General features: G+C 49.9%; 1 protein-coding gene across 8 annotated transcripts in view; it reads right to left on the reverse strand.

The window, feature by feature from the left end:
• The window catches only part of GAS7 (growth arrest specific 7), a 203306-nt gene that overhangs the window by 10052 nt on the left and 179748 nt on the right, over positions 1-13506 (reverse strand). For all 8 annotated transcript variants that reach the window (XM_069603558.1, XM_069603562.1, XM_069603563.1 and 5 more), the window contains 3 exons: positions 11035-11113; positions 3706-3834; positions 2490-2613 (listed from right to left, as the gene is read on the reverse strand). In XM_069603558.1, coding sequence (XP_069459659.1) covers positions 2490-2613; positions 3706-3834; positions 11035-11113 — 332 coding nt within the window. The remainder of the gene's footprint in view (positions 1-2489; positions 2614-3705; positions 3835-11034; positions 11114-13506) is intronic.

The following is a 13506-nucleotide window of genomic DNA, read 5'->3' on the forward strand; positions in this document are numbered from 1 at the left end:
TGCCCAGTGCCTGGCTCAGGGTCTCCTCCCCAGTGAGCCACACCATTATCTGGGAGCTAAGCCTTGAGTAACAGAACCCACATCAAGGGCTTGGTTCATTTTGCTCTTGGTCCAAGGCCAATGGCTGGGTCCTTGATCCCAAGAAGGACTGAACTAGAGGGAAGAAAGTGGATATTTCACTGCAGTCACAGTCCCACCAAAAGCCTGTGCCTGACCAGTGGGTAAAGTCACCTTTATAAACACAATATGAAATTCCCAAAGCTTTATTTGTTGATCCTGATGTTGAGAACACGCTTCACGAACTTCTGCAACATCAGGAAATAATGTAGATGAAGGCAGGTGTGTTTCTTCTCTATGTAGTCCGAGGGTTTGAAATCAGACCCTTCTGAACAGTACGGGTTAAGAACATGGATTCTGGAACCAGACTATTGGGGTGTCATATAGCTCTACTGTTTACTAGCTGTGCAGCCTTGGACCAAGTTGATTTACCTGCCTGTGCCTCAGTTTCCTCATCTGTAAAATGGAGATAATAACAGTACTTTCAGAGAGCCACAGTGAAGATTAAACAAACCAAGAAAAAAAAAAGAAAAAGAAAAACAAAGAACAAAATAAAAAATAAACCACTTATGAAAAATATTTGCAATTCAAATGACAAAATGTTGATTTTCCTAACATAATCCCTGTCAGTCAATCAATGAGAACAAGACCAGCCATCTGACAAGAAAATGGGAAGAGAATATGAGTGAATCATTTTAAAACAAAAGTCACAGATGATTTAAAAGTCTATTTTTAAAATGCTCAACTCCACTCAAAAAGCAGTGTAAAATTAGAAACAAAATACTATTTTCCACTAGATAGCTATGATATCGAAATGAGACAGCATACAGTGTTGACAAGAGTTTAGGGAACAGGCATTCATAGAGAGCAGGCACACCCATCTGCGAAGCAACTTGGAAACATCCACCAAAATGAATACAAGCCTCTGACCCAGTTACACCCCACCACATCCCGGCAACAGGCAGACCCCCACCCCCAACAGAGAGGCATTTATAGTAACAGCATCGCTGGCACTGACAAACACTCTGAAACTATCTGAAAGTCCCACAAAAGTCCATTAGGGAATGAAGAAATAAATCTGGATACAATCATATACTTGCACGTTATTCAACTGTTTAGGGAATCTGATGTACATAAATGGATGGGTAAACAAATTGATGATGAAACAGACTTATCTCTAAGATGCATCTATTAAAATATAAGTTCAGAACAGTATGATATGATATGTATATAAATTTAAATATTAAAAACATTTAAAAAATTAGGGTGTGTTGACAGTGACTATATCTGGGGAATAAGATTTTATATTCTTATGTGTTGATTAAAATATTTTGTCAAACAGCAATATTGTTTTTGCAATATAATTATTTAACAGTTTCTTTAGTTAAGCTAATTTAAATGTGCCTCTCTTCTCCTTGGGTTTTCTTTCCTACTCCAAACAAGTGTAGCATGGCCTCTGTTTCTACTACTGTGCTATTAAAGATCTTTATATAAATGTAGCATTTATATTACATTATTCTGTTATGACATCTTTTTAACACCTTATTTCCAAATGTCCCTAAGATAGCTGTTTTTCATCCTTTAATGAACTAATTACACCAGGCTCACCAGAAGTTACGGTGAAAAAGATTTAGAGACCAAACCATCCAATCCAAACCTTATCTCACAGCACATATTCTAATCCCAGAAAGCAAAATGCATTGTCCTTGTACACTGTGAAACTGGTTGTTAAGAAATACTGAAATTAAAAAAAAAAACAAAATTGTTTCTTGCTGATTTTTCTCCCGCTTCCTTGTGCATTAGCTAATTTTTACCTCTAGGTGGAAGCAGAAGCTGACTCACTGAGGAATATTTTGGAGAGAATCTGAAATATGGTTCTTTCTTTTCTTTTTTAAAAATAGTTTCTTGGCTGCACTGCAAGGCATGTGGGTTCTTAGTTATCCAACCAGGCGTCAAACCTGCACCCCCTGCATTGGAAGCGAGTAGTCTTAACCACTGAATTGCCAGAGAAGTCCCTGAAATACGATTATTTCTTTAAACAAAACGTCAGCCTCTATTCTGGGTTGGAAGTCCATCACTAGAGGAGAACCTTTGGAGAACTAATACCCAGGCAGGTGGGGCAACTTGGAGGGTGGGTGGGGTTTGCACTTCGAGGAACTCCAGGCAGAAGCAAGACCCCTCAATTCCAGGCCCCTGGAGGAGTCTGCCCGCCACCTGACCAGAGGCCCTGGGCTTGGGTCAGAAGCTGCCCTCTCGGGGTAGGGTGTGGGGTGACCCTCCCTGGCCACTGCTTCCCGCTCCACAGCCTGCACCCCCCAGTCTCACCCTGTGGAACGCATGCTCCCAGGCGCCCCATCCCCCAGCCTCTCCTGTCCATGCCTCTGGGACCAGGTGAGGACAGACAGGGCAGCAGGCAACAGGGCTGCACTCACCTGCCTGCGTGGACTTCCTCCGAGCCTTCTTGATGTCCTCCTCCGTCTTGTTGCTCAGCTTGATCTCCAGCTGCTGGGTCTTCATCTCCAAGTCTCTCTGCCGCTCCGTGAGGGCTTTTCGGGCCTGGGGTCCAAGGACGTGGAGTTAATCACAGGCTCAGAGACAGCAAGGGCCCACTGGGCCTGGCCTCCTTTTTTAGGTTGTTGCTCAGTCACTAAGTTGTGTCTGACTCTTTGCAACCCCATGGACTGCAGCACGCCACACTTCCCTGCCTGTCACTATCTCCTGGAGTTTGCTCAGACTCAGGTCCATTGAGTTGGTGATGTCACCCCCTTCTCTTCCTGCCTTTAGTCTTTCCCAGCATCAGGGTCTTTCCTAGGTAAGTTGTTTCTTTTCCCTGCTTTGGTAAATGAGGCTACAGGGGCTCCGTCAGGCTAAGTGGTTAGACCAGCATCACTTAGCCAGCTGGAGGCCACACTGAGGCTGCAAAAGCATCCTTTCGTCCTTGGCCTGGAGCAAGCGCCCCAGAGCACGTTTTTACTGGATCATGTACATGTACTGGGGACCCAGGCAGTCCTGAGACCACAGCTTCTCCAGGGTGGCGGGGACCACAGAGATCATTGATGTCACCTCCCAACAATGCTCAGCAGCTGGCGACACCAGCCTCCCCATTCTGGGGTGGGATGGGCCTGTCGGTGCTGGCCACTGGCAGGGTCTAGGGTGCCCACAGCAGTAAGATGGCCCTCTTCTCCCGCACCTCTCCCAAAGGCGCTGGGGTCAGCCCCGGGGGGAGACCTCTCTTTGCTCCATAACTGACCATCAGAGCTCCCAGCAAGGTCAGGCCACCTCGGCCTCTGGGAGGGGGGTGGTCCAGTCAGGAGGGATTCTGCCAGGTGAGATCCAGACAAAGGGGCCCTGTCTGGACTGGCAGTACATCCAGGCTTCAGGACCCTCAAAATCAGGGTGTACCTTGTCTCACATTCTACAACCCCAAGGCAGGCGCAGCCTCTCCCACCCTCACTGGGGATCTGAGCAGCAGGGGAAGCACACACTTAACCTTTGGCCAGGGGAAGGGGTTCTCACACTACCCCCCCAACCCCAGACCCAGCTGCGGGGGGGACAGACAGCCCTGCCACGGCACACGGAGCCCCTGCTGGCCCCCAGCCCCTGCTCCCTCCAGCAGGACCCCTCCCACTCCGCAACCTGGGCCCTCACCTTCTCCACCGCGGCGTAGCGGCTGGCAAGCTGCTTGCGGAGGTCTGCGATGTGGTGGTCACACTTCTTCATGTCCTTCTTGAAGTTCTCACGGAAGTTCATCAGAGGCTTCTCCACCTCGCTGTGCAGCTGTCGACGGGGGAGACACACTCAGGACCCGAGGGGCACCAGCTATGAGAGGAGGGAGGGGCTGCTCTCGCCCACCCCGTGGGTGAGGATGGATACCATCTCACTGGGAGGTCAGAGACAAGTGGTTGTGTATGCAGTTGAGGAAGTCACCTCCACTGGCCAGGCCGAGGGTTCATACCAATGGATGGGTTAGTGCCTGGAGCCCACCAAGTCCCTGTGGGCACCCTCTTCCTGTGTGAAGCCCGCAGAGCCTCCTCCGGGGCTTTGCTCAGATGTAATCTCCCTTATTTTCTAAGCTGGGAGCTTTGGGGACCATCCCTGTGACCCCAAACACAGCCACGATCACAAGGGCGACACTTAACCAGGCGATCTCGGGTCAGTTCTACTTGATCATCTACACGTGCCAGGTGCAAGGACCACCGATGACGTGCACGTGGTCCGAATCTCCAGGAAGCCATGGTGGGAGCTCACAGGGGCCCTTCCTGGCCTGTGCCCGCTGGACTGTGTGGAGGCTGGCACACCCCCACGCCACCAGAGTGTGCCAGCCTTGCACCTCTAGGGCCAGAGAAGGGCCCTTTATGCTCTGAGAGGCGCTGGGTGGCGTCAGGTTTCCCAGCTTTCTCTTCTTTCGTTCCTTTCCTCTTTCTCACCCACTCTCTTTGGAAGAAGAACTTTTACTTAAAACTTTTTTGGGGCGTATGAACATGAGATGTATGTGATAACAGATAAATATGGACTTGCTGTGGTCAAAGGCACAGTCTAGCGGCCTCCCTGCCCCCGACTCAGCCTCTCAGAGCCTCACCCACCCTGTCTCGGCTCCTAAGGCCCCCAACATAACCTCTAGGACCTCCTTACTGGCCTCCTAGGGCCCCTGAATTGGCCTTCCAGGGTCTCTCAACCTCCACCCTTCTCGCTGGGAATCAGAACTGAACCTCCCTAGATGGATGATGCCCCAGCTCTGGGACTCTGGGACTCCTCTCCCTCCTCACCAGGCTCTTTCTTGCTACATTACCTTTTCCCCAGAGGCCTCAAGGATGGAGGTGCTCCCTGTACCAAACCACTGATTACACGCTGGTTGACTCTGAACTCGAGGAGGGTGGAGGCCATGCTGGCTGGGCCCCTGCTGTATCCACAGTGCCTGGTCGGAGCTGGTACACAGTGGGCCCTCCTGCACTACTTGGAAAAATGACAAGATTTTCGGGGCCCAATGCTCTGGGGGACAAGATGATGCTTTGCTGGTGGGTGACCTTCAAAGACTAATGGCGGGGGCTGCACTAACACCCCTCCCCTCACGTTGGCTGTACTGTGTGCTACCATGGTTTTGAGCCCTGGGAAGATTCCTTGCACAGGAAAACACCCCCATCTGGTGGCAATCTGTAAGATGTTACAAACTTCAGTGCTTCTGAGACCTAGAGAACCCCTTCCCCACACAGATTAGGCACTGGGGGAGGAGAGGGAGGGCCGCATAGTTGGCTGGCTGCCTTGGAAACCTGCTCCTGGTTGTGGGTCTAAGTGGGTTAACTCGGCTTGTTGACCCAGTAACTCTGAGCTCTCTTTCTGAGGACCTGAACGCGAGTGCTTTCCATACATTCATATGCCCAGGAGTGACCTGCAGAGACTTGTCAATACTCAGGATTTCTGGGTCCCGGTCCCAGACTGTGTGGTCTGGGGAGGGACCAAGATCCGGCCAGGACTCCCAAAGCTCTCCCCAAATTCCAAATGACATCCTAGAAACATCACACTACTGGCTGTTAGAAGTGATTCAATCCCATGGATCGAAGGCCCACAGTCTCCCTCTATATTTTAAGTACTTTAACAAAAAGGCTAATTTTTTAAGAAAGTTGGCTAGATGTCTTTATACTCATTCTTAAGTTTTAAGCATCTCTGGCTAACCAGGAGGCCAAAGTCCTCCACAGAAGCTTGTCCTTATGAACTTGAACTGGCCTGGCTTGGTGGCAATAGGCCATTGAAGCTATTCAGTTTGCCTTTCGGAATTTCTGTCTCTTGCTTCCACGTCACTCATCAGAAGAGAGCAAGAGAAGTTTCAGGTCGGAAGGAATTTCAGATGAAACTGTGTGGGTTGGGTGACGGACCACCACAATAAAGTCAATGTCACAAAAATGGGAGTGTTGCCCTAGAGCAGGTCTCATGGACGCTCTGGTTTCCCAGTGTGCACGAAAGCAATGCTTTTATACCATACTGCAGCCTATTTGAGCTTCCCAGGTAAAGAATTCACCCGCCAATGCAGGAGACGCAGGAGATGTGGGTTCGGTCCCTGGGTCAGGAAGACCCCCTGGAGGAGGAAATGGCAACGGACTCCAGTATTCTTGCCTGAAAAATCCCATGGACTGAGGAGCCTACAGGGTACGGTCCACGGAGTTGAAAAGATTCGGACACGACCAAGCATGCACGCGTGTAATTTATTAACTGTGCGATAGCATTACGTCTTAAAAACGTGCATGCCTTAATTTAAAAAATACTTATTGCTTGGATTTCCCTGGTGGTCCAGTGGTTAAGACTCTGTGCTCCCAAGGCAAGGGGCACAGGTTTGATTCCTGGTCAGGGAGCTAAGACCTTGCATGCTGTGGGTATGGTCAAAATAAAAATATTTATTTCTAAAAAATGCTAACCATCATCTGACAATGCAGGGTTGCCACACATCTTCAATTTGTAAAAAAGACACACTAAAGCCAAGTACAGCAAGGATGCCTGAATCTGGTCCTGTGTTTTTCAAACAGTGCATTGCTAAAAGCTGTGAAATGGTTAGTGGATCAGGACCAGCTTTTTGATGAGCATAGCCCAGATATGAAGAGGAAACATCAGAAATGTTTTAGCTACATACGGGGGTATCCGTATGTGATTATCTAGGTGTGGCTACATTTGTGTTCCAGGTGGCCATGGAAAATGTATAACTGGGTCACAGTCAAGTCAGTTTCAAGTCTCACTGATCTGGTCCAAACACTTCACACTTAAAAAAAAAAAAAGGAAGCCCAGGGATGCTAAGTGGCTTCCCCCAAGATCACAAAGCTTGTGAGTGACAGCACTGATAAAAAATCATTTTTTATCATTCTCTTGATGCCCTCTGTGCCCCGCAAAAATCTTCTGGCTGAATACATGGCCTCGATTGCATGATTAAATTTTCTCCCACCGCCAGGAATTTTTCTATTCTCTCTTCCTCACCCAGAAGCAGGTATAACTTCCTTTATACAGAGCAATCTTATTTCTTTAATAGTCTGTTGCTATGAACAATGGCTCGAGCTAGGAGACTCAGAAAAGCCTAAGATCCCTGGAATGAAATTGCATTTCTTAAAGAGCTCTTGCCCCTCGACACAGAATACTCAGGAAGGACATTTTCAAGGAGCCTTTTGGAGCAGATGTTAAAATGGGTTTTGCACATGTGGAGCTATATTTATCTATGGTGGATGGATAGTCTTATCTTTTTAAGGAATTGTCATATAACCACTGGGCTGCTACTACGACTGCCTGAGGCCACCAAGACTGACTGATGGGCTGGAGGCAGCAGACATTCTTATGGAAAAATCTATGTGTGAATTTTGTGTGAATATTTTTCAGAGGCCTCCCATCAGAAGTCAGCTCTGAATTAAAATATCCCAGCATTTGGAAGGTCAGCCTGTACCACTGTGGACAGCCCCTAAGTGAGGGCAGTGTGCTTCAGCACAGAGCTCTGGGTTTTAAATGCCGCTGGTCTGCCCAGAGGAAACGTCCAGGGGTCAAGGCTCCAGCCCACTCGGTCTTCTCCTTCGTTTCCTCAGCAGCTGAGCCCACCTTGCTGTGTGACCACGGGCTGTGACTTGACCTCTTTGTTCCTTCTCAATTGTGAAATGGCGATGTTGTCTTGCATGATGGCTGATACAACTAAGGGAGATGAGTTACCTCCTGCACATAACCACGATATTGTGATATATGGGGCTGGCTGGAAAGTATGTTAGGATTTTCCCATGTTACAGAAAACCCCGAGTGGACTTTTTGGCCAACCAAATGACAACGTATTTATTTTGCTCTTCATCCCCAGCTCCTGGCTGGAACTCCTAGAGCCTTCATAATTTCCTAAACAAAGGTGCTGGGAGAGCATCTTCTGGTTTAATATTTGGTCTTTGAGCCCAGTTCTGACACCAAACTCCTACATTTCTTAGAATTTCTTATGAGACGAGTCTGGGTGGGCTCCTGGATGGGGGTTTGTCACCAAAAAGACCAGGCCATGAATGGGACTTTCAGCCCCCTCCTCCGATCCCCTGGAGGGAGAGGAAAGGGGCTGGAGACTGAGTTAATGATTATGCCTTTGCGATGAAGGGCTTCCCTGGGAGCTCAGCTGGTAAAGAATCCACCTGCAATGCAGGAAAGCCCACTTCAATTCCTGGGTTGGGAAGATCCCCTGAAGAGGGATAGGCTACCCATACCAGTATTCAGCTCAAATGGTAAAGAATCTGCCTGCAATGAGGGAGACCTGGGTTTGATCCCTGGGTTGGGAAGATCCCCTGGAGGAGGGCATGGCAACCCCACTCCAGTATTCTTGCCGAGAGAATCCCCATGGACAAGCAGTCTGGTGGGCTACAGCCCATGGGGTCGCAAAGAGTCAGACACAACTGAGTGACTAACACAGCACATGTGATGAAACCTCCACAAAAGTCTGAAAAATCACAGGGTCCAAGAGGTTCTGAGTTGGTGAACACACCCACGTGCTGGGATGTGCGTCCCCAGCACCATGGGGACAGACACTCCTGCACTCAGGACCTGACCCTGAGCATCTGTTCATCTGTGGCCTTTATCATGCCCTTTAATATATAATAAACTGATGAATAAGCATCTCCCTGAGTTTTGTGAGCTCTTCTAATAAGTTACCAAACCTGACGAGGGGATCACTCAAAACCCTGACTTGCAGCCAAGCGGGACAGAAGTTGTGAGCAACCCGGTGACCCACTACTTATAACAGCTGTCCGAAGCAAGGGTGGCCCCGTGGGGCTGAGTCCTTAACCTGCAGGATCTGACGCTGAGCTCCGGGCAGTTAAGTGTCAGAAGTGAATTACACTGCAGGATCCCCAGCTGGGGTCAGGGAATTGGTCAGCGTGGGAAAAACCCAGACATTTGGTGACTAGAAGCAGTGCTGTGAATATGTGTAAGAATTTGCTCAGTCATGTCTGACTCTTTGCAACCCCATGGACTGTAGGCCGCCAGGCTCCTCTGTCCATGGAATTCTCTGGGCCAGGATACTGGAGTGGGTAGCCGTTCCCTTCTCCAAGGGATCTTCCCGACCCAGGGATTGAATCTAGGTCTCCTGCATTGCAAGTGGACGTTGGAGCCACCAGTGCTATGAGCAGCCGTAGCAAAAAGTAAGATTATAGGAAAACTGCATGGGGGAGGGCTCTGTCACCCAGTGAGTACTTCACAAATGACTGAGAATCGGGGGCCTGCTGATGGGGAGTAAAGGCCACCAGGATTCCCAGGGATCCAGCAGGTGACCATTTAGAAGCCTGCAGACCTGGCTCCCAGCCTTGATGCTCACAACACAGCCTCACCATTCATCTCATGGTCAATGGAGGTTTCTACAACCACAGAGACTGGAGCTGCCGGGGGTTAGGAGAGCAGGAGGGAGACCTAGACGGAACATCGCTGTGATCTACAGCTTAAAAATAACTCACTGCTCTGTATACAAGGTTCAAAGGCGACTCATTTACAGGGCTCTTTTCTCTTCTAGTGTGAGAGAGGCAATTTCCTTGTGAAATGCTTGGTGTCTAAGGTTAGTGCGCCCTTGCTGGTCCAGGAATTCTCACTCACATTTGGGTGTCAACTCCCTCTCGGGGCACCAGCATCCTTCAGGAGCGGGGAGCTGGTAATGGCACTGTTTCTCCTCCCACCTCAGCTCTTTATTAAGCACCTTCGCACATCTCAACTGTATGAGTCATTCATTCTGCCCGTGGTGTGCAGAGAACCATCATGGGGTAGGGTGGGGAGACCTGGAAACAAAGCCAGTTTCCTGTCCCCCAACAGTGCACAAAGCCCAGAAATGCAACTGCTGTGGGAAAAGCACTAGAAAAGAGATAGGGCTAGCGAGTGCTAAGTGTGGAAATCTCGAGAAAGAGCAGCCATCTTGGGGGATGCCACCCTCAAGCAGTAAAGGAGGTGGTGTAACCCTCAATTTTAAAGTGTGGGCTTACAGGCAACTCTTATCAATATCCTGTGCTAAGCCATAATGAAAAGAAAATTTAAAAAGAATGTCTTTGAAAGTGAAAGTCGCTCCGTCATGTCCGACTCTTTGCAACTCCATGGACTATACAGGCCATGGAGTTCTCCAGGCCAGAATACTGGAGTGGCAGCCTTTCTGTTCTCCAGGGGATCTTCCCAACCCAGGGATTGAACCCAGGTCTCCCGCACTGCAGATGGATTCTTTACCAGCTGAGCCACAAGGGAAGCCCAAGAATACCGGAGTGGGTAGCCTATCCTTTCTCCAGCGGGATCTTCCCAGCCCAAGAATCAAACCAGGGTCTCCTGCATTGCAGGTGGATTCTTTACCAGCTGAGCTATCAGGGAAGCCCTAAAAAAAAAGAAAGTCTATATTGTATATAACTGAGTCACTCTGCTATACAGCAGAGATGAGCACAGCATTGTAAATCAACTATGTGCTGTGCTATGCTAAGTCACTAAGTTGTGTCTGACTCTTTGCAACCCATGGACTGTAGCCTGCCAAGCTGCTCTGTCCATGGAATTTCTCCAAGCAAGAAAACTGGAGTGGGAAGCCATTCCCTTCTCTAGAGGGATCTTTCCAACCCAGGGATCGAACCTGGGTCTCCTGCAACGCACGCAGATTCTTTACCGTCTGAGTTACCAGGGAAGCCCAAGGCTCACCATAGCCCAGGGTTAAACTTGGAGGAATTTTGTGAGTTGATTAGTAAAGAACAACCAGTATTAAAAATTAAATGGTCTAAACTTAAAATTAACAAACTGTATTAAAAACAAAGGTAACACATACCCTCATACCCTTCTGTTAACGACATCTGACCACGAGCTACACTGTTGATGGATGCGTATGGCTTTCGATGCCATTTTGTTGGTACAGGGGAGCAACCATCTAATGTTAGCATCTCTTCCTGACTCTCGAAATTTACACCATGGAAACCAGGCAACACCACACACTGGAGAAGCAGCTGCACATGGGTGTGTAAGACCAACCCAGGGAGGGGTTACCTTGGCAGAGAACTTGAGGTGAACTTCAGCCTCATCCGCAAGGCTCTTCTTCACCTGCGCCCATGCTTCTCCCAGGGAGCTGCAACACCAAGGAGATGGTGAGGCTCGAGGACGGACGCACTGACCTCAGGTCAGAGGCCACAGCCCTCCCCCCATGAGGCAGGATGGTGGGTCTTGACTCTGAGTCCCTGGGGAACGTACGATGCCTGAGACCATGGACTTGGATGAGGAGGTTGGGCACAAAACAAACATGAGTACCACGCCTTGACCTACGGGACCAGAAAAGCCACCCCCAAACGAGCTGAGCATCATGCTGAGAGAACTGACTGCAGCAGCCAGCTGAGGGCCTGGGAGCTGTCCAGAAGCCCAGAGGGTTAGGGAGATGGGGGCGGTGGGGGGTGTCACGAGGGCCCTGATACCTGTCCCATGACTGTCTCCTGCCTTCCCATCACCCTCCCTGGTTTACTGTTGAGGGGTGCAAACACCTGCTGGCAAACAAGCAAGGAGAATGGGTGCCTTTCCAGGGAGAAGCCCTTCTCTAACAGAAGGTATCACACAGCCCTGCTTGCAGGCAAACCTGCAGTGGCCTGACTTCTGGGCGGGGGGGGGGGGGCGGGCAAAGATGGAGATCACCTGGGTCTAGGGGCCTCCTAGGGCTGCCCACACAGCTAAGAAGGCTCGCCATCCCCATCTTCAGGAACATGGCTTCCCCACCCACGCTCTAGAACCGATTCTGGCCGGTAAGCCCCAGTGCTGCCCACAGCCAACCAGAGAATGGCAGAGTCCTCTAAGCTAAATCGCTTTTCCACTTGAAAGAGATGTTCCAAGTACAAGCAATCTCCTAAAGTCCCCTGGACTTTTGAACGCATGCCCCCACGCTCCAATCTCCCTGATTGAGGACTCCCTAACCTCTCTGCCCTTCCCACTGATATTCCTGCATTCTTGCTCGAGACCTCTTCACTCAGCCAGTACACCAGGGCTGAACGGTCAGTTGACTTCCTTTCATCAAAAAGCCACTTCCCCCAGAGAATTCATTAAACTCGAGTGGCAAAATCTGATTAAAAGACAGCCTGCTGTGAGGCATCTGGGTTCTGAGCCGAGCAGCCAGCAGCTGAAAATTACCCAACAGAACAGAATGGATCCCTCTGATCAGAGTCCAGGCCTGTCTGGTGGTGGTGCTGGCTCAGGCCAGGGTGGGTGTTTATGGGAAGTGCCTGACCGATTTTATCTAGGAGTCAGACAGCAAAGAAAGGTTCCCTTGGGGTGATCCTGGCTGGGGGGCCCACCTGAGAAGGGATGGGGAACTGGGATGATGCAAGCTGCTGACGTGCTGACGTCTGTCTTGGCCTGAAGGGCCTGAGCTCCTGGGAGCTGGGTTGGGGCCATGCTGGGTGGCCTGTCCCCTCACCTGACTGGGCAGATGGGTAGAGGGCCTGGGGTGGGAAGAAGGAGGGAGTGGAAGGAATCATGAGAGTCATATAGATATGGAATCAGAATACCAGGTCCAGAAAAAGATTTACCCAAATACGGGTGATCTATGTGCAATAAAGATGCCAAGCATCTTCATGGAGAAACGGACAGCCTTTCAACACCAGGTGCAGAGACAACTCTACATCCATAGGGAAAAAGAAATCCTACCCCTGACCCCACGCCACGCACACAGGTGACCTCCAGATGGCTCGCACAACTAGGATAACAGTCAACAGCTCACAGAAGCAGTCCTGGGGAGAAGCGGGAGCTCCATGACAGTGTGGTCAAAGGGGGCGTTTCTCCCTGCAGCTAAGCTACTCACCAGCCTGCGGGAGATTTGAACAAGAGCCCAGAAGCCCTGGTGGTGCTGAGTGTTTGTAAGTCAGCTGTCAGCAAAGCACACAGTCAATAACTGGCCCAGGGATGGTGACAGTGGCCTGAGACTGTCATCTGGACTATTGGGAGGAAAGGCGGAGGCGCAGTTTCACACTTAGGACCATGTCCTTGGCCCCACTGCCAGGTTGGGCCCCCACAGGCAGGAGGACATCACTCCAAACACGCGGATGGGCCTATCTGAGCTGGTTCAGCCCCCTTGCGATATCCTAGCCAGCCTTGGAGCCACATCACAACTTAGGAAAAAAGCCATTTAGAAATTCTCTCATTGAAGACAGTGATAAGAGGTTGATGGGAAAAAGCAAACAAACAAAAACCCCAAGACATAATTTCTGTTCCAGAACACCATCTGGGGCCTGCTAAATCAAAATCCATGTTACTGTCACAATTACCAACCAGGAAAGACCAAAATCCTTTCCACACAGGACAGCAAACTGAAGGCAGGATACATCTCCTGATTCTGTTGATTCTGTACACACCCTGTGGAATCTGAGGGCAACTCGAGTCTCCCCATCAGCATCTTCCTAGGCTCCAGCGTCATGCTCTGAAAGTTTCAGGTGGACAGGCTGACGTCCAAAGCCATGTGTGAATGCAAAGCGGTGGGGCTAC

This window comes from Ovis canadensis, chromosome 11 (genome assembly GCF_042477335.2).
Source record: "Ovis canadensis isolate MfBH-ARS-UI-01 breed Bighorn chromosome 11, ARS-UI_OviCan_v2, whole genome shotgun sequence".
In the NCBI taxonomy this organism is placed as follows: Eukaryota; Metazoa; Chordata; class Mammalia; order Artiodactyla; family Bovidae; genus Ovis; species Ovis canadensis.